Source organism: Mobula hypostoma, chromosome 8 (assembly GCF_963921235.1).
Source record: "Mobula hypostoma chromosome 8, sMobHyp1.1, whole genome shotgun sequence".
Lineage (NCBI taxonomy): Eukaryota > Metazoa > Chordata > Chondrichthyes > Myliobatiformes > Myliobatidae > Mobula > Mobula hypostoma.
The window spans coordinates 156,822,154-156,842,773 of record NC_086104.1 but is presented as its reverse complement, the minus strand read 5'-3'; the positions used below and the strand labels follow the sequence as shown (position 1 = coordinate 156,842,773).

Genomic DNA, 20,620 nt, shown 5'->3' with positions numbered 1-20,620 from the left:
AGTGATGCCTTGATCAAGTGGCTGCAGCAGTGACGTAGTGTTAGGAGGCAGGAACATCACCTCCACATTATGGTTGGTGAAGCAGAGAGCTTGGGGATGGCCGGGAGCATTGTCAATTATGAGGAGGGCCTTGAATGGCAGCCCCTTGCCTTCGAGGTATTTCTTGACTTCAGGAATGAAGCACTGGTGGAACCATTCCAAGAGCAAGATTGCCAACACCTGAGCCTTCTTGTTGTGTTGCCAGAACACGGGTAAGCGATTTTTGTTTTTGTTCTTAAGGGCCTGGGGATTGTTTGCTCGGTAGACAAGTCCTGGCTTGATCATGTGACCAGCTGTGTTGCCACACAGCACCAGAGTAAGGCAATCTTTCCTTGAACCCTGGGGCCTGCTGAGCACTCTTATGGATGTAGGTACGATTGAGCATCTTCTTCCAGAATAAGTCCGTTTCATCACAATTGAAGACTTGCTCTGGAAGGTAGCCTTTCTCTTCTATGAGTTTCTTCAGCTCCTCTGGGAATGCTGCTGCGGCCTCGGCATTAGTTGATGCCAATTCTCCCGTGATGTTTATGTTCTCGAGGCTGTAGCGCTTTAGATAGCCAGCCAGCCATCCCTTACTAGCCTTCAACTCTTTTTTCTCGCTCTCATCAACCCCGTCACAGTAGTGCTCATAGAGACTAAGAGCTTTTTCACGTATAATTTGGCCATCGACAGGGATATGCTTCTGTGACATGTCCTCCAGCCACACACTTAATGCTTTCTCAGTCTTCGCAAGCACTTTATCACGAACCAGAGAGACCATCTTTGCCGTTGTAGGGGCAGCACTAACACTTCCACAAATTTCAGTTTCTTTCTGCTTTATTGTGTGAATGCTCGATTCATTCTTACCGACCTTATGGCCCACTTTTCAAAGATCTGATATTCCTACTTTCTCGGCAAGAGATAGCACTTTACACTCCCTCTTAGCCTTTGAGGAATTGCTTTGACCACCTAATTGCTTTTTAGGAGCCATTTTTTCACAGGAACAAAGTAGCGAACAAACAAGACGCAAGGCAAATAATGCTCGAACAAGTGCTGGAAGAGCATTTCCGGGTTTTCTCGATTCGCAGTTGGTTGAATTCGCGCATGCGGAACTCGCGGATAAGGAGGGCCGACTGTACTGCCCTTCCTTGAGTTAGCCAGTCAGAGTGGGTGCCTGCTTCAAGCAGCTGAGTCATTTGAGATGCCAGCCGTGTTAATTCCTTCAGCCAACAGGCATGGATCCTGTTAGGTAGGTCCTGGTGATGTCCAGTTCTTCATGCTTGTTACCCGTTACTGGACATGTGTATATGTATGTATACACACACACACACAGAGACTTCTGCACAGTACTGTATACTTATTGTAACTTACAGATTTTATAATTATGTATTGCAATGTATATTCCCCTCTCCTTGCCCCCTTCCCACCCTCAGTCCACAATAGAGACCCATATCAGAATCAGGTTTATCATTACTCACATATCTCATGAAATTTGTTTTTTTTTGCGACAGCGCTACAGAGCAATACATAAAAGTACTACAGTACTGTACAGAAGTCTGAGACACTCTAGCTATAGATATGTGCCTAAGACTTTCACACAGTACTGTAGAAAGAAAAAATCGAAAATCTAACTCTGCATTTACCTTCCAGGTGATGACTGCCACCATTATGTAATTCTAATACTTTCTGCCTCATTTTATCTCTTCATTATCTTATTACTTCATTATCTCTTCACTGATCTTACCTTTAGAACCTGCAGGTCATTAAGTGCTCGTACGGTGTAGTCGGGGCAGTACATGGATACGTTCGCATTCTCCCCAGCTTCCAACAGGTCCCTGGAGAACGGGTCTCGTTGACTCCACTTGACACTAGTAGCTGGTGATTGGTGAACTATGGAAACCAGAGCTAAATGACTATAGTTTAAAGTCAATTTTATTATCAGAGTATATACATGTCACCATATACAACCCTGAGATTCATTTTCCTGTGGGCATACTCAGCAAATCTTTACAATAGTAACTATAACAGGATCAACGAAAGATCAACCAGAGTGCATAAGACAACAAACTGTGTAAATGCAAATATAAATAATGAACAATAAATAACATAAATAAAGAACACGAGATAATGAGATGAAGAGTCCTTAAGGTGAGATCTTTGGTTGTGGGAACATTTCAATGATGGGCAAGTGTGCATTGTTATCCCCTTTTATTCAAGGCCCTGATGGTTGAGTGGTAATAACTGTTCTTCAACCTGGCAGTGCAAGTCCTGAGGCTCCTGTACCTTCTGCCTGATGGCAGCAGCAAGAAAAGAGCATGACTTGGGTGGTGGGGATCTCTGATGATGGATGCTGCTTTCCTATAGTGCCACTATATGTACAACCCATAGAAATCAGACTGTTATAAATACAGCATCAATTAACCATTCTTACTATTTTCTCACATGCCCTTAATTAAACCCCTTATTTATATCACTTTTACAACTAATGATAGTCCTGCCTCTTGGTACTTCATGTTAACATCAGTCAGGTTGAAGGGCTTTGACTTGCTTAGTCCAAGGACAATTTAGAACCACACTTGGTGATATCTTGCAGCTTTAAATTAAATGGACAATGCAATTGTCTAGTGATGGCATTCTCCTTTCTGCAGATGATTGCTAAGATGCCACATAATGTGCAAAGTAAATGCAATGAAATTTTGTGAGAAGAATGTACTCTACACACACAGGAACAGAAGATGATGAATCAGATCACTAAGCAGGTTTCACATTCTAATCCCCTATACAGTGTAATCAAATACTCACAGGGGCAGCTACAACATGGGTTGGGTGCAGAGTCAAGCTCCCCCTACAGTCCTATCAAATATTTGCAGGGTTACATGTAAGTCTTTTATTTATTAATATTAAATAAATCTTTCATTTTTATCAATTTTTTAAGAGACTGTTGGAAAATGATGCTGGAGAGGTAGTAATGGGGGATAAAGAAATGATGGAGGAACTGAATAAGTGTTTTGTGTCAGCCTTCACTCTGGAAGCCACAAGCAGTAGGACAGAAATTCAAGAGTGTAAGGGGGTTTGGTGAGTGTTGCTGTTGTTACTAAAGAGAAGGTGCTCAGGAAGCTGAAAGGTCTGAAGGTAGATAAATGACCTGGACTAGGTGGAATACACCCCAAGCTTCTGAAAGAGGTGGCTGAAGAGATTGTGGAGGCATTAGAAATGATCTTTCAACAATCACTAGATTCTGGAATGGTTCCGGAGGACTGGAAAACTGCAAATGTCACTCCACTCTTTAAGAAGAAAGGAAATTGAAGGTCAGTTTGCCTGACTTTAGTGGTTAGGAACATGTTGGATTCCATTATTAAGGATGTGGTTTTGGGATACTTGGAGGCACGTGATAAAGTAGGCCAATTCAGCATGGTTTCCTTAAGGGGAATTCTTGCCTGACAAATCTGTTGGAATTATTTGAAGAAATAACAGCAGGATAGACAAAGGAAAGTCAGTCGATGTTGTTCAGAAGGCCTTTGACAAGTTACAGCACAAGGCTGCTTAAAATATAAGAGCCAATGGTATCACAGAAAAGATATAGCTGTCCCCTGCTTTTCGAATGTTCGCTTTACGAAACCTCACTGTTACAAAAGACCTACATTAGCTCCCTGTTTTCGCTAACAGGTGTTTTCACTTTTACGAAAAAAAGCAGCACGTGCCCCAAGCAGCCGCTCCTCCCCCGGATTCGGAACGGCATTCCAGCCGGCATTGCTTAAACATGTGCCTGTGAGCAGCTGTTAGCAAGATCAGTTCTAAGGCATCGGAAAAGCCTAAAAGAGCTCGTAAGGGTGTTACACTTAGCGTAAAACTAGACATAATTAAGCGTTTTGATCATAGTGAACGAAGTAAGGACAAAGTGAGTTTGGCTTGTGGAAGGTGACGAAGATGATGTTGAAGAGGTTTTGGCATCCCATAGATGAAGAGCTGATGCAATTGGAAGAGGAAAGGATAACAATCAAAACCGAATGCAGTAGCGAACGAACTGAAAGTGAAGTCATCCAGGAACTGAACGCGAGGCAACTGCGAGAGATCTTCACTGCAGTGATAAAGTACGACTTTAATTTTAAAAGGGCATATTTGCAGGATGGTTTGAGTGCTTACGAAGAACTGTATGATCTAAAAATGCACGAGGCTGAGCAGTCAAGCAAGCCTTCCACATCAGCCACAGCAGATGACGAACCTCGACCTTCGACATCGAGGCAGGCAGACAGAGAAGAAGATGACCTGCCTGCCCTGATGGAAACAGATGACACCTCAGTGTCCCACCAACCCAACCCCTGGGCCGCGGACAGATACCAGTCCGCGAAGAATGCAGGGGTAGCTGGGACGCACTCAGCACATCTTTAAGAAAAAAAGCCGAAATAAACAAGCTAATTAATTAGATGCCGCCCGGCATGTAAATGTCGGCCCAGATCAGAGACAATTGCCGATTGCGTCGCCTCTGATCTGGGCCAACACTTATGTGCCAGGCAGTACCTAATTAATTAGCTTGTTTGTTTCAGCTTTTTTCTTAAAGATGTGCTGTGTGCGTCCCGGCTACCCCCCCATTCTTCGCAGATCGGTATCGGTTCGCTGCCAGTAGGTTGGGGACCACTGCACCACCCCAACCACTGACGACTCAGCCTAACAAACCATAATCAGTGTGCTCAACACTGTCCCAATTCTGGTAAGTGATACTACACAGTACATATATTATTTCTACTTTATATTGGCTGTGTATTTTTACATGTTATTTGGTATGATTTGGCAGCTTCATAGCTTAAAGGTTACTGGAGAGCACTTGCGCCATTTTTGCCGAGAGCACTTGTGTGAGATTTTCGCTATGGAGAACAGTGCGGCAATGATTGTGGAAAAGTATTTCTACTTTATATAGGCTGTGTATTCATCATATCATTCCAGCTTTTACTATATATTACTGTTATTTTAGGTTTTATGTGTTATTTGTTTTACAAATTTTTCCCATATAAATTAATGGTAATTGCTTCTTTGCTTTACAACATTCCGGCTTATGAACCGTTTCATAGGAACGCTCTACCTTCGGATGGTGGAGGAAACCTGTACTAGCTTGGATAGAAAATTGGTTGATTGGCAGGAGGCAAAAACTGTGAATAAAGGGGGCCCATTCTGGTTGCTTATCAGTGACAAATGGTGTTCTGCAGGGGTTGGTATCGGGACCTCTACTTTTCATGATATATGTTTGTGAGGGGTTTCTTTTTTTTTTAATGTAGCTGCGTAATCTAATTAAAATGGCTTGTTATGTTATAATTGAAAGGGCTTCTTTGTTATGTTAACTGTTGAGAAAGTCCTCCCGCTAGCAGTTTGTTTGGATCACGTTACTGATAAGAAGGTGTTACGAACCAATTGGGATAGTTGTTATGCTTTTGGTGTGTCTGTAAGATATTGTATGCATGGGGTTTTAGGGAGAAGGTGGGAGAGAGAGACAGGGGATGGACCAGGTGCTGTGAGTCCGTTAACGGGGTCGGATCCCGAGCAGGAATCCAAGGTCCAGGGTGAGGAGAGGAGACAGAGATGGACTGGTGTGGAGCGTCTGGTCAACCACCGTTGGTAGTCCCAGGCGGCCAGTCAAGGTGGTCCGAGGGGTCGCAGGGTGAAGAAGAGTCCTGAGCTCCATTTGTGCACCAAGAGACTGAACTTTGATAAGTATGGCGCCCTTTATATTTTATTCTCTATTAATTATATAGTTCCAGTAATATCTATAAACTGTAAATCATTTAATCGTATCTGGTGTATTGTCTGTTATTTGGGCGGGGTAGGGTACATCACAGAGCATCCACACAATTACCCAGTTTGGTGGGGCTGAGGGCTGTTTCCCTAGACGACAGCGAGCCGAGCGACCCTGAGGTTGGCCAGGGGGGCTACATTGTGGGGCCTTTGTCCAGGATTGGATCTAGTGGTATGCTGTGTGGTTGCCCTGTTTAAATCAGTAATGTGTGTCTCTATGGGTTATTTGCTGGTTATTGCTGCATGTGTGTTGAGTGAGGTCTTTGTTCGAGTTCAGACTAGCATTGACGAGTTGGGGTGGAACTCGGGGCTGTCCATGCTGTTAGAAGAGAGAGGAAAGAGTGGTCTGATTTGGAGGTAGTGTCTGCGAATAAATGTTCTAGCTCTGGCAGGCTCTGCCTGGCGCTTGGGATAGTGTCCACCCCAAGAAGGGCAGAGGCGTGCGAGATGTGGGCGGAGCGCATCACTCAGTCTCCAGAGTGGCAGAGCTCAGTTGAGGGAGACCAACAGGGATTGGTTGAAAGTTTAAGTAGGCGGGCTGGTGACAGTGTTAGAGCTGTCAGGTTCACTTACACCGTAGTGACAGCTGTCAGTTATTTGAAAGAGGGGGAAAGTTTTCAGTGTGTCTTCTCTGGCTAGGAGGGTGGCTAAATTGTTTGCAGTGCCAGGGGGATCATTTCAGGGGGTCAGCCCCTCCTTCAGTTGTTCAGCTGATCAGAGAGGTGTCGGAAAACTTTGTGGAGGCCCAGTGGGGGAACGGCTTGGGGTCTCTGGGGAAGTACGTTCCCAGCAATGTACCGATGAACTTCTGAAAGGAAAAGACCGTATTCCTGAAGGCTTAGAGGGATCACACCCCAGGGTGTCGTTACGGATACAGGGAAGCAATGCTAAAGCCATCCTCGACCCCGGGGCGCAGGTCTTTCTTTCTTTTTAAATCTTTTTATTGAGTAAGTATACAAAAAAGGTAAGCCATATAAACATTAATACAATGTTAAAGTATAATAAAATTCCAAAAGGTATCAATACCAAAAAGAAATTACTACAAACAATGTAATTTAAACATAAGAAACCAAGATAACATAATAGTATACTAAATTTTATATATATGAATGGAAAAAAAAAGAAAAAAAAAAACCCCAAAAAAAAACCCACCGTGCAGCTAACTAAAAGCAAAGCAAAGCAATGGGCTAACTTGAAACCAAACAGAGTTAACCGGGGCGCAGGTCAAGTTGTTGTACAGTTTGTTTTACAACCGGTGTCTGAAGCATTTACCCTTGACAACCGCAAGGGCACCGGAGATTTTGGGTACCAGTGCCAGTAATTATCCAGAAGACGATGATTGGTTAACGACCCTGGAGTTCATGGGGGCATTGTCTGGGCACCCAGCGTGTCGAGATGCTTCTGAGGACGTGTGTAGCAGCCTTGAGCCGGTACCGAATTTAAACGAGACCCGGCGGTGGCACGGCCTGGGGAAAGTAGCTGAGGGTGAGACCCTCTTAGTAGATGCTCTGAACTACCACGAGGGTGGAGGGTTGACCACTGAAGACACCTCAGTGAAAGAGAGGCTGCGGCAACTGGACCCTGGCACAGTGGAAGATGAAGGTAGCGTGTGTGTGGATTATGCGACGTGGTTTAATGTGCTGGATCTGAGGAGTGGATGTTGCCAGATCCCGAGGAGTGCGGCTGTTGAGCTGAAGACCACCATTATTAGTTCCCTAGGATTCTTCCGATCCGACAAGATGCCCAAGGGCATATCCGGAGCCCCTGCATCCTTCCCGTGGGGCATGAGGAAAACCATGGAGGAAGTGAAGGTGTGTGGAGTTGTGGCGTATGTGGATGACCGCCTAGAGCTTGGATTCCCTGGGGGGACTATGAGGCGAGGAGAGTGGCTGAGCCCGGGCGACCGAAGCGAAGTGTCAAATGTGGAGGAGTTTTTGGCCGGAGGAGTTTGGTGCAATGCGAGAAAAATGACCCAACATACCAGTTAAACTTCCTGGTGTTGGAACAGACAGTGGTGGACCTGGGAATGGAAACCCAGGTCGTCAATCTGAATGAGACACAGGGGAGAGAGGGGATTTGCACCGCTGAACTGAGTGCTCAGAAATGCCGGCCGGAGACTGAGTGCCGCACTTGTGGGACGACCATTGCAGACTTGGAATTCACGCTCGTCAACGTGGAGAAGGAGCAACGGAATTCTGAGCCGACACTGCGGTCATGTACTGATGAATTAATCCAGCCAGAAGAAACAATGACCCACCTTCGAAGGGATCAGCAGAAACTCAAGACGTCAATCCAGAAAAGATTGGAAGAATTACAAGTTGGGGGAAGATCAAGGAAGTGTTCTGACTAAGGTCAACAGAAAACCGAGCGCCCAGGGAGGGGAGTTTGACTACTCTCCCAAGGAGGTCGGAAAAGGGAGGCGGACGCTTAAAAGGAACCTGAAGATGACTATCGACAGTTTAACTGAAGTGGAAAAACTGAAAGCTGACCTGGAAGACGCCCTCAGGAAGAAACAACCGGAGGCTGAACATTCTTTAACTGCTGCTTTTCAGGTCAGGGTGGAAGAAGCTGGTGGGGTAACTGCGTCCCAGATTGAGATGGCCAGGAACCCTGAGTCAGAACTGCTGAGGCTGTGGCGAGAGTTGAAGGAGTTCCCGAAGAAGCTGACGTCTCGACTGCAGGAGGCTGAAGGGGTAGCTCCGGCTAAATGCTTCAGTTTTAAGAAACTCAAACAGTAGCTACCAATCGAGGGAATGAGGAAGTATACGGATTCAAAGGATGATGTGCCGGGCATGTGGTACATGTTGTCTTTCGCTAACTTCCTCGTGATTGAGGAAGAGACCTTTGGCCCTTCTCCCACTGAGTCAGGTGTAGTGGGGAGGGCTGGCTGTGGGCAGTCTGAGTTACAGCAGGACCAGGAAGGGAAAGAAGCGGGGCCCTGGACACGGGACAAGGGGCTCCGAGTTGTAATGGTGGCCTGAGTGAGAGAGGAGTTGGCAAGCAGGCCCGAGGTATCCCTAGTAGCGTCTGAGCCTTTAGGGTCTAGGTGAGGGGGTACGGAGGTCTCGGAGGATTAGGAAACTCTCAGATAGGTTGGCCTATGTAGCGCCCGTGGACGGGTGGCACGTCTACTGTTTGGGGGAGCAATGTCACTGTGTGTATCTGGATAGGTTTTTGTGTCTGTAGGACTGGTTGGTGAGTTATTTAGAAGTCATGAGGGCATGACTTTATTTGGTGGGGGGAGAGTAAAAGGGGTTTCTTTTTCCTAATGTCGCTGCGTAGTCTAATTAAAATGGCTTCTTTGTTATGTTATAATTGAAAGGGCTTCTTTGTTATGTTAACTGCTGAGAAAGTCCTCCCGCTAGCAGTTTGTTTGGATCACGTTACTGATAAGAAGCTGTTACAAACCAATTGGGATAGTTGTTATGCTTTTGGTGTGTCTGTAAGATATTGTATGCACAGGGTTTTAGGGAGAAGGCGGGAGAGACAGAGGATGGAGTAGATGCTGTGAGTCCGCTAACGGGGTTGGACCCCGAGCAGGAGTCCGAGGTCCAGGGTGAGGAGAGGAAATGGAGACGGACTCGTGTGGAGCATCTGGTCGAGGTGGTCTGAGGGGTCGCAGGGTGAAGAAGAAGGGTCCTGAGCTCCAACTGTTTGTGCATGAAGAGATTGAACTTTGATAAGTGTGGTGCCTGTTATTTTTCTGTTATATTTTATTCTCTATTAATTATATAGTTGCAGTAACATCTATAAACTGTAAATCATTTAATAGTATCCGGTGTATTGTCTGTTATTTGGGCGGGGTGGGGTACATCACACAGCATCCATATAAACTAATTACCCAGTTTGGCGGGGCCGAGGGCTGTTTCCCTAGATGACAGCGAGCCGAGCGACCCTGAGGTTGGCTGGGAGGCTACATGTTAATGATTTGAATGACAGAATTCATGGTTTAGTGGCCGCATTTGCAGATGATACAAACACAGGTGGAGCGTTACCTCAAGCTTTGAGAAAGCAGGGAGTTTGTAGAAGAACTTGGACAGATTGGAAGAATGGGCAAAGAAGTGGCAGATTGGATGTAGTGTATGATCATGGACTTTAGTAAAAGTAAGAAAGGCGTTCAATTCACTGATGTCTGTTAGGAGTTTGTATGTTTTCTGGACGTGACCATATTGCCTTCCTCTGTGCTCTTGTTTACTCCCACCTCCTAAGGGTGTATAGGGAAGGAAGGAAATTGCCTCAAACTCACGAGAGAGCACAGGCCATCAACTTTTTGCTGTTGATGTTTCTGTAGCAGGCAATTTCTTTTTTACGAGGTCGAGTTGCTAGCTCGACACTCAACCCAGCACGGATGGAAAGCGTGCCTGGGGAGCCGGCTGGGTTCGAGCTCGGGAGCCTTCGCTCTGAAGTACGGTGCTGATGCCACTACGCCACCAGCCGGCAAAGGGTGTACAGGTTAGTAAGTAAATAATTCCAGGATTAAACAGCTTGTCATATGAAAAGCATTTGATGTCTCTGGGTCTGTATTCACTGGAATTCAGAAGAATGAGGGTGACCAAATTGAAATCTATCGAATGGTGAAAGGCCTTGATAGAGTAGAAGTGGAGAGGATGTTTCCTATGGTGGGAGAGTCTAGGACCAGAGGGGACAGCCTCAGAATAAGGAGTGGGGTGCATCCTGTTAGAAGAGATAAAGAGGTATTTATTTAGCTAGAGAGTGGTGAATCTGTGGAATTCGTTGCTACAGGCGGCTGTGGAGGCGAAGTCTTTACATATATGTAAGGCAGAGGTTGATAGATTCTTGATTGGTCAGGGCATGGAGGGATATGAGGAGAAGCAGGATACTGGGGCTGAGAGGGAAATTAATTAGCCATGATGCTAAGCTGGAGCAGAGTCGATGGACCAAATGGCCTAATTCTGCTCCTATATCTTATCGTCTGAATTGGTGACATGGGTGTAACTGGGCAGCTTGGGCTCTTCAGGCCATTGTGGCCTATACTGTACAGTATTCCCAAATAAATAAAACATTAAGGATATCTAATTTTATGACTGCAACAGAACTTCTGTAGATATTTTAATAAAGATCACATACAAATTTTAAGAAGTATGCATCTGTCCTACAATATATCCCCTTCTCCTGACAAGAAAATTGAAAAGATACCCAAAGCAGGGCATAATCAGAGAGTCAGAAAACACACCTTCCAACGAACTTCTCATTCAGATTCCTCCTTACAACTTACTCCAATTACTCAGAACATTGGTATCTGCTATCTTTTTCTCCAAAACAGAAGCACATTTTGAAACCTTACCAGACGAAGGGACAGTTAGTGCAGAAACGCCATAATATGTGAAGGCTCCATTTTCAAACTTCAGACCCTCCTTGCCAATTTCCACCTCCACTCGGCCCTGTAGATAAAATAAGGTGATCGATTGTCTTAACACTGTCTTAAATTCCAACATAGTACGAAGTTTAAAATTTAAATTACATTGGAATTAGCTTATTATTCTCACATTACAAGATACAGTGAAAAGTTTGTCTTGCATACTGTTCATACCGATCAAATCACTACACAGTGCACTGAGAACATGGTAAAGCAGTAACAATGCAGATTAAAGTGTAACAGCTACAGAGAAAGTGCAGTACAGGTAAACAATATGGTACCAGCATATCAAAGTAGACTATGAGGTCAAGTGTCAATCTTACCACTCTAGGAACTGTTTAATAGAATAAGAGTACTACTGCAGAGAAACAGGTTCTGCAGCCCATTTAGCCTTCGTCAAACTGTTATTCTGCCTAGTACCATCTACCTGCACCAAATCATTGGCCTCCATACAGCTCCTATCCATCATGTCTATCCTTTTATATATTACAATCAAACCTGTATCCACCTCTTCTGCTGGCAGCTCGTTCCATACTTGCACCACCTTCTGAATGAAGAAGTTGCCCTTTAGGTTCCCTTCAAATATTTCACCTTTTACCCTAAACCTATGAACTTTGGTTCTACCCTCACCCAAACTCAGGGGAGAATCCTGCATGTACTGTATTTACTCCATCTACATCCTCATAATTTCATATACCTCTATATGATCTCTCCTCATTCTCCTCTGATCCAGGGAATAAAGTTGTAACCTATTCAACCTTTCCCTGTAATTCAGGTCCTCAAGTCCCAGCAACATCCTTATAAATTTTCTCGGCACTCTTTCAATCATATTGATATTTTCTCTGTAAGTAGGTGACCAGAACTGTACATAATGCTTCAAATTATGCCTCACCAATGCCTTATACAACTTCAACATAAAATCCCAACCCCTGTAGTCAACACTCTGATTTATGAAAACCAATGTGCCAAATGCTCCCTTTACGGCCCTATCTGTGACACCACTTTCAAGGACAGCCACGTATTCCCAGATCCCTCTGTCCTACTGCACTCTTCAGTGCCCAATCTTTATGGCACAATTCCAACCCTTTGAGCTCAAACAGCATGTCAGCAGGGACTTGCCAAACATCTTTGGATGGGTCACACTGGAATGACAACAGATATTACAAAACTTTGGACAAAAGGCTAATTTTACAGATTACCAATTCCACAGAAAAATTAAGGCTCCACTGGGCAGTCTGTCTGGAATTTAGTGCTCAAGTCTGAGAGGAATACCATGGATCCATGTATCCTGCTGCGAAAAAAAAAACATATTTCTCCTGCAGTGAGCAGTTTTGGGCATTGGGTAGGGTTCAGAGGTTGTTCACAAGAATGATCCCTCGATTGAAAGGATTATCATACAAGGAGTGTTTGATGGCTCTGCGCCCGTACTTGGTGGAGTTCAGAAGAATGAGGGGGAACCTCATTAAAACCTATTGAATGTTGAAAGACCTAGACACAGTGGACATGAAGAGGATGTCTCATAGCGGGGAGTCTAGGACCAGACAGCACCACCTCACAATAGAAAAACATCCATTTAGAACAGAGAAAATGAGGAATTTCTTTACCCAGATTGTGGCGAATCTGTGGAATTCATTGCCACAGATGGCTGTGGAGGCCAAGTCATTGTATATACTTAATACTGAGGTTGATAGGTTCTTGACGAGAAAAGGTGTCAAAGGTTAGGGGAAGAAAGCAAGAGAATGGGGTTGAGAGGATTAACAGATCAGCCATGATAGAATGGCACAGCAGACTCGATGGGCCAAGTGACCTCATTTTGCTCCTAGGTCTTACAGTTGAAAACAGGTAGCATATTACGTGCACAGAGCATTCTGTAGAAGAGGCCACGTACCACACAGCTTGTGATTGTAGACTGCAAGCCTCAGAACAACTACAAGCATAGAAACATAGAAAACCTACAGCACAATACAGGCCCCTCAGCCCACAAAGCTGTGCCGAACATGTCCTTACCTTAGAACTACCTAGGCTTACCCATAGCCCTCTATTTTTCTGAGCTCCATGTACCCGTTCAGGAGTCTCTTAAAAGATCCTATTGTTTCCGCCTCCACCACCACCACTGGCAGCCCATTCCATGCACTCACCACTCTCTGCGTAAAAAAACTTACCCCTGACATCTCCCCTGTACCTACTTCCAAGCACCTTAAAACTACGTCCTCTCGTGCTAGCCATTTCAGCTCTGGAAAAAAGCCTCTGACTATCCACACGATCAATGCCTCTCGTTATCTTGTACACCTTTATCAGGTCACCTCCATCGCTTCAAGGAGAAAAGGCCAAGTTCACTCAACCTATTCTCATAAGGCATGCTCCCCAATTCAGGCAACATCCTTGTAAATCTCCTCTGCACCCTTTCTATGGTTTCCACATCCTTCCTGTAGTGAGGCAACCAGAATTGAGCACAGTACTCCAAGTGGGATCTGATCAGGGTCCTATATAGCTGCAACATTACCTCTCGGCTCCTAAGTTCAATTCCACAATTAATGAAGGCCAATACACCGTATGCCTTCTTAACCAGAGTCAACCTGCACAGCAGCTTTGAGCGTCCTATGGACTCTGACCCCAAGATCCCTCTGATCCTTCACACTGCCAAGAGTCTTACCATTAATGCTATATTCTTCCATGATATTTGATCTACCAAAATAAACCACCTCACACTTACCTGGGTTGAACTCCATCTGCCACTTCTCAGCCCAGTTTTGCATCCTATCAACGTCCCACTGTAACCTCTGACAGCCCTCCACACGATCCACAACACCCCCAACCTTTGTGTCATCAGCAAATTTGCTAACCCATCCCTCCATTTCCTCATCCAGGTCATTTATAAAAATCACGAAGAGTAGGGGTCCCAGAACAGATCCCTGAGGCACTCCACTGGTCACCGACCTCCATACAGAATATGACCCGTCTATAACCACTCTTTCCCTTCTGTGGGTAAGCCAGTTCTGGATCCACAAAGCAATATCCTCTTGGAACTCCATGCCTCCTTACTTTCTCAATGAGATCATCTTTGACTGGGAATGGTATTCTTACTTTAAAAATTCACTTCAAGCTATTACATTGATTTTCATACCTGTATTCTCAATCATACTTTCCACTTCTTTCAAACTAGACTTCTTATATTCTTCACAACCCCAAGTCTCAGTATTTTTTGCAAGCTGTTTTTCTACACAAGAGCTGCGCCAAACCCTGCCTTACTCTTTGTTCAGTAAGATTGCCCTCCAAAAAATACGTCCACTTATCTGAAGATTAAAGATTTTAAAAGACTAGCTTTACTTGTCACATGTACATCAAAACATACAGTGAAATGTGTTGTTTGCATCAAATCAGTGAGTATTGTGCTGGACAGCCTGTAACTATCACCATGCTATCACCGCCAATGATAGCACGCCCACAGCTCACTAACCCGAACCTGTACATCGTAGCAATGTGGGGGAAAAACCCATGTGGTCATGGGGAGAAGGGACAAACTCCTGACAGGCAGCAGCAGGAACTGAGGCTTGATCAGCGACTCAATTTTACTCAGCCCAGTGGTGAAATTGCTCCACAAGCTACGGACTCACTTTCAAGGACTCTACATTTTGCATGCTCTCAACACTTGTTGTTTATGTATTATTATTTTTTTTCCTCTTTTTGCAGTTTGTTGTCTTTTGCACATTGGTTCTTTGCCCTTCTTTGCTGTATGCAGGTTTTCAATGATTCTAGGGTGTTTCTTTGTAGTTATTGTGAATGCCCATAAGAAAATGAATCTCAGGGTACTATTTAGTGACATATGTACTTTGCTAATAAATGTACTCTGAACTGTGAAAGGCATTACAGTAACCGCTATGCTACCGTACAATACTGATCTTTCCTTCTTTCTTTTCCAATCCTTTTATTAATATCAAAATGATAAACATAACATAGTATTAATACAAAGCTATTGGGATTACATTGTTAATAATTAACATACATAAATATAAACTCAGTTGGCACACAGGTATTAAACCTCCCAAAATCTTACAAAATACGAATATACAAAACAGAAATAGCATGAAAAAGGGGAAAAAAAAAACCAAAAAAAAGCTAATCTAACCAATACTAACCAACTAAGCTAAGCAAAAAAGGACATGGGCTGCTGTGTAACATCAAAAAGAACCATTACTGTCATTGACTCTGCTCCTCTCTGCATATATTTAAAAGAAATAGAATAGGTTTGGAAAAGGTCAAATAACATCATATGGACGTGTTAATACTGATCTAAAACCAACTGCATCTTTGCCTTCAGTGAGACTAATTCTTTCATTCCATGTCCATGTCCTGCCCTTCCTCACCCCTACAAAGTACATGCCAAACACAGCATAAATACAAGGTCTGCAGCTACACAAAGACCAGGAATGGAGGTCAGCTTCTTCTACATGATACTGTACAAACTGAGGAGCCACATGCACCTCATTAAGAATCATTGAAGAATGATCTAGAATAAAAACCCTGGCTACCTTTTCAGTTTTGGCACAGAAGCACCCACAGTAAAATTTCCTATTACCTTCCAGTTAGATTATAAGTATAATTTACCATAAGCCCATCGGACATACCAGCAGAATTAGGCCATATGGCCCATTGAGTCTGGTCTGCCATTCCATCATCACTGATTTATTACCCATCTCAACCCCATTCTCCTGCCTTCTCCCTGTAACCTTTGACGCACTTACTATAAACTCTGCTTTAAATATACCCAATGATCTGGCCTCCACAGCTATCTGTGGCAATGAATTCCACTGATTCACCACTTTTTGGCTAAAAAAATTCCTCATCTCCATTCTAATAGGACATTCCATCTATTTTGAGGTTGTGTCCTCTGATACTAGACTCCCTCACTCTAGGAAACATCCTCTCTACATCCACTCAATCAAGGCCTTTCAATATTTGCTAAGTTTTAATGAGATCCCTTCTCTTTCTTCTAAACTCCACTGAGTACAGGCCTGAGCCATCAAACACTCGTGTTAACCCTTTCCTTCCCAGGATTATTCTCATGAACCTCCTCTGGACCCTCTCCAATGCCAGCACATCCTTTCTTAATATAAGGGGCCCAAAACTGCTCATAATACTCCATGTGTGGTTTGACCAATGTCTTATAAAACCTCAGCATTACATGCTTACTGTTATATTCTAGTCCTCTTGAAATGACAGTCTAAAAAGGGAATAGGGACAGAACCAGATCAGAGATTCAAAATAAATGTTTAATCAAAGTACCTATATATCACATATACTACCCTGAGATTCATCTTCTTCTGCCCCACCCTGTTTGGCATCTTCTTCACAGTCATGCTGAAGCACGCCTTTGGAACATCAACTGATGGTGTCTACCTCCACACCAGATCGGACGGGAGGCTGTTCAGTCTGTCCCGGCTGAGGGCAAAAACCAAGGTTCGTGAAGTACTCATCAGGGACATGTTGTTTGCGGACGATGCGGCACTGGGAACACACTCTGAAGAGCAACTGCAACGCCTCATGGACAGCTTCTCAAGAGCCTGCCAGGACTTCAGCTTGACCATCAGCCTGAAGAAAACGCAACGTGTTGGGCCAAGGCGTTGAGCATCCTCCTGCCATTACCATCAACAACTATGAGCTGGAGATAGTTCATGAGTTTACATACCTTGGCTCCACCATCACGGACAGCCTCACTCTAGACCCCGAGATCAAAAGACGGATCATACGAGCAGCCTCAACATTCGCCAGGCTAACAAAGAATCTGGGAGAACAGAAAGCTGACGACGCACACCAAAGTTGCAGTCTACAAGGCCTGCGTCCTCAGCACACTGCTTTACAGCAGCAAGACCTGGAGCCTCTACCACAGACAAGAGCGGCGTCTCAACGCCTTCCACCTTCACAGCCTGACACGCATCCTGGACATCACGTGGACTGACTGGGTCACCAACAATGAGGTCCTGGCCCGCGCCCCGATACCCAGCCTCTTCACCCTGCTCCAACAACGCCGTCTCCGCTGGCTGGGCCACGTACACCGCATGTCAGACGGGAAGATCCCGAAAGACCTGCTGTACGGGGAACTGGCCTCCAGCAAGAGAGCACAAGGGCAACCCCATCTTCATTTCAAAGACGTTTGCAAGACAGACATGAAGTCACTAAAAATGAACATCGAGAGGTGGGAGGGCATTGGAAGCGATCACTCTCACTGGAGGCTGGAACTACGCAGAGGTCTAAAAAGAGGAGAAGAGAAGCTGAGGCTTGCTGCTGAAGAAAAGCGCACTCATCGGAAAAGCAGCCCGAAGACAACACTGGAGGACAGCGCCTTCAAGTGCAGTCACTGCAGCCGAGACTGTCACTCCCGTGTGGGCCTCTACAGCCACAACAGACGCTGCTCTAACACAGTCTGAAACAAGACTTTCCAGGCACAGATCCATGGTCTCGCGAGACTAACGAATGCCACCACCGAGATTCATCTTCTGCGCATTCACAAGTACAAAGAAACAAAATCAATGAAAAACTACACACCAAGACAAACCAACATCCAATGCACAAAATTGTGTAAATACAGAAAGAACTTCAAAATAATAGCAGATAAACACAGTACTGTGCAAAAATCTTAGGCACACATAAAAGAATTTGTAAAGTTGCAATGTTTTCAAAAATCATTAAATGACTTTTTTCTAAATCAAAAACTTTACTATACCAGTAAACAGTCAAAAAACTAAATTAAATTAATATTTGTTGAGATCACCCTTTCCCTTTAAAATCAATTCTCTTAGGTAAACTGACAAGCAGATTTATTAGAAAATCGACTGGTAGGTTGTTCCAACATCTAGGAAAACTTGCCACAGTTCTCTTGCAGACATTGGCTGTCTCACTTGCTTCTGTCTCTCCAGGTAATCCCAGTCAGCCTCGATGACATTGGGATCAGGGCTCTGTAGAGGCCATACCATCTGTTGCAGAATTCCTTGTTCTTCTTTTTGCTGAAGACAGTTCTTTATGACCTTAGCTGTGTGTCTGGGGTCATTGTGCTGCTGCAGAATGAAGATGGGACTGATCAGACACCTCCCTGATGGTATTGCGTGATGGATGAGAATCTGCTTGAACTTCTCAGCATTGAGGATTGCATTAGTTCTGACCAGATCACCAACTTCATTTGAAGATATTCCATTGTCCTTCACTACCGGCTGCAGGCACTCATCCATGTAGCACTCTTTAGCTCTTCTACGGACAAACTGCCTCCCCTTTGAGTGAAAAATTTACATTTTTAACTCATCACACCAGAACACTTGCTCCCTTTGTTCAACATCCCAGTCCTTGGGTATTTGTGCGTAGGTAAATCCCTTGGCTTTGTTTCCTCCTCAGAGGAGTGTATTTTTGGTAGCAACTCTTCCATGAAGATCACTTCTGACAAGCCCTTTCCCAGGGGTTTCTGCAAGTTTCAGAGTTGATAGCAGTGCTGGACTTCTTCCAAATCAGAAGAGACCAGTTTGATGCATCTCTTGCCTGCTGCACTCAGCCTCCATGGGTGACCACTGGGTTTCTGGTCCTCTACCTTCCCCGTTTCTTTCTGCTTTTTAAGAAGAGCTTGGACAGCACATCTTGAAACTCCTGTCTGCCATAAAATTTCTGCTTAGAAAAGACCTTGCTGATGCAGGATGACCACCTTGAGTCTTGTTGCTATGTTCACTCTTGCCATGGTGTAAGATTTGATGATTTGAAGGTTACACTGTCACATCTGCCACACCCTACCTTTTAGTTTGGTCCTCCTTCGCCCAGTTTGATTCTTTCTGTTTATCAGTTTGGTTCATTTAACTCATTACATCATCCTGTTTGTTATCTTCGTTTAATCATGCACTAGGCTATGTACCTACAAAACAATCAAGTTTCTATTTGAAAAATGGTCTATTACTTAATATGCTTCTTTCTTTAATGAAATTTTTAAAAATAGCCTGTAACATTTAATCTTTTGGAAATCGATTGTTTGGAAATCTAAAATTTATTCATTTCTCCTCACACACTAATGCAGGATACAAAAAATAAACACCGAAAACAAAATCTGTATTAAAAAAATTTAAGGAGTCCAAGACATTTGCAGAGTATTGTAATTAATAAATACAAACCCCATTTCCAGAAAAGTTGGGATATTTTCCAAAATGCAATAAAGACAAAAATCTGTGATATGTTAGTTCACGTGAACATTTATTTAACTGACAAAAGTACAAAGAAAACATTTTCAATAGTTTTACTGACCAACTTGTATTTTGTAAACATATACAAATTTAGAATTTGATGGCTGCAACATACTCAACAAAAGTTGGGACAGAGGCCTGTTTACCATTGTGTTACATCACCTTTCCTTTTAATAACACTTTTAATCGTTTTGGAACTGAGGATACTAATTGTAGTAGATTTGCAATTGGAAATTTTGTCCATTCTTGCTTGATATAAGACTTCAGCTGCTCAACAGTCCGTGGTCTCCGTTGTCTGATTCTCCTCTTCATGATGCGCCATACATTTTCAATAGGAGATAGATCTAGACTGGCAGCAGGCCAGTCAAGCACACGCACTCTGTGTCTACAAAGCCATGCTGTTGTAACCCGTGCAGAGTATGGTCTGGCATTGTCCTGCTGAAATAAGCATGGACGTCCCGGGAAGAGACGTCGCCTTGATGGCAACATACGTCTCTCTAAAATCCTAATATACGCCTCAGAGTCAATGGTACCTTCACATACATGCAACTCACCCATGCCGTGGGCACTGATGCACCCCCATACCATCACAGATGCTGGCTTTTGCACCTTTCGCTGATAACAATCTGGATGGTCATTTTCATCTTTGGCACGGAGAACTCAACACCCGTTTTTTTCCGAAAACTAGCTGAAATGTGGACTCATCTGACCACAGCACACAGTTCCACAGTCTTTCGGTCCATCTGAGATGAGCTCAGGCCCAGAGAACTCGCCGGCGTTTCTGCATAGAGTTGATGTATGGCTTCCTCCTTGCGTAATACAGTTTCAAGTTGCACTTCTGGATGCAGCGACGGACTGTGTTGAGTGACAATGGTTTTCCGAAGTACTCCTGAGCCCAGGTGGCTATAATTGTCACAGTAGCATGACTTTTCTATGCACCTTTCAATCTTATTTTAACTCTGTCCCAACTTTTGTTGAGTGTGTTGCAGTCATCAAATTCTAAATTTGTGTATATTTACAAAATACAATTAAGTTGGTCAGTAAAACTATTGAAAATCTTTTCTTTGTACTTTTGTCAGTTAAATAAAGGTGCATGTGAATTAACATATCACAGATTTTTGTTTTTATTGCATTTTGGAAAATATCCCAACTTTTCTGGAAATGGGGTTTGTAATATTGAGAACAGGAGTTGTAGAGTCCTTGAAAGTGGGTCCATAGTTTGTGGAATTAG

General features: G+C 44.0%; 1 protein-coding gene across 3 annotated transcripts in view; it reads right to left on the bottom strand.

Moving 5' to 3' along the window:
• The window catches only part of LOC134351110 (metal transporter CNNM3), a 49,759-nt gene that overhangs the window by 18,215 nt on the left and 10,924 nt on the right, over nucleotides 1–20,620 (bottom strand). For 2 of the 3 annotated variants that reach the window (XR_010019072.1, XM_063057199.1), the window contains exons 5-6: nucleotides 11,108–11,204; nucleotides 1,763–1,908 (exon numbers count right to left, since the gene is read on the bottom strand). Coding sequence is in view for 1 of the 3 variants with exons in the window: in XM_063057199.1 (XP_062913269.1) it covers nucleotides 1,763–1,908; nucleotides 11,108–11,204 (243 nt within the window). In the remaining 2 variants the exon portion in view is untranslated. The remainder of the gene's footprint in view (nucleotides 1–1,762; nucleotides 1,909–11,107; nucleotides 11,205–20,620) is intronic. The other variant, XR_010019073.1, reaches the window with a different exon arrangement.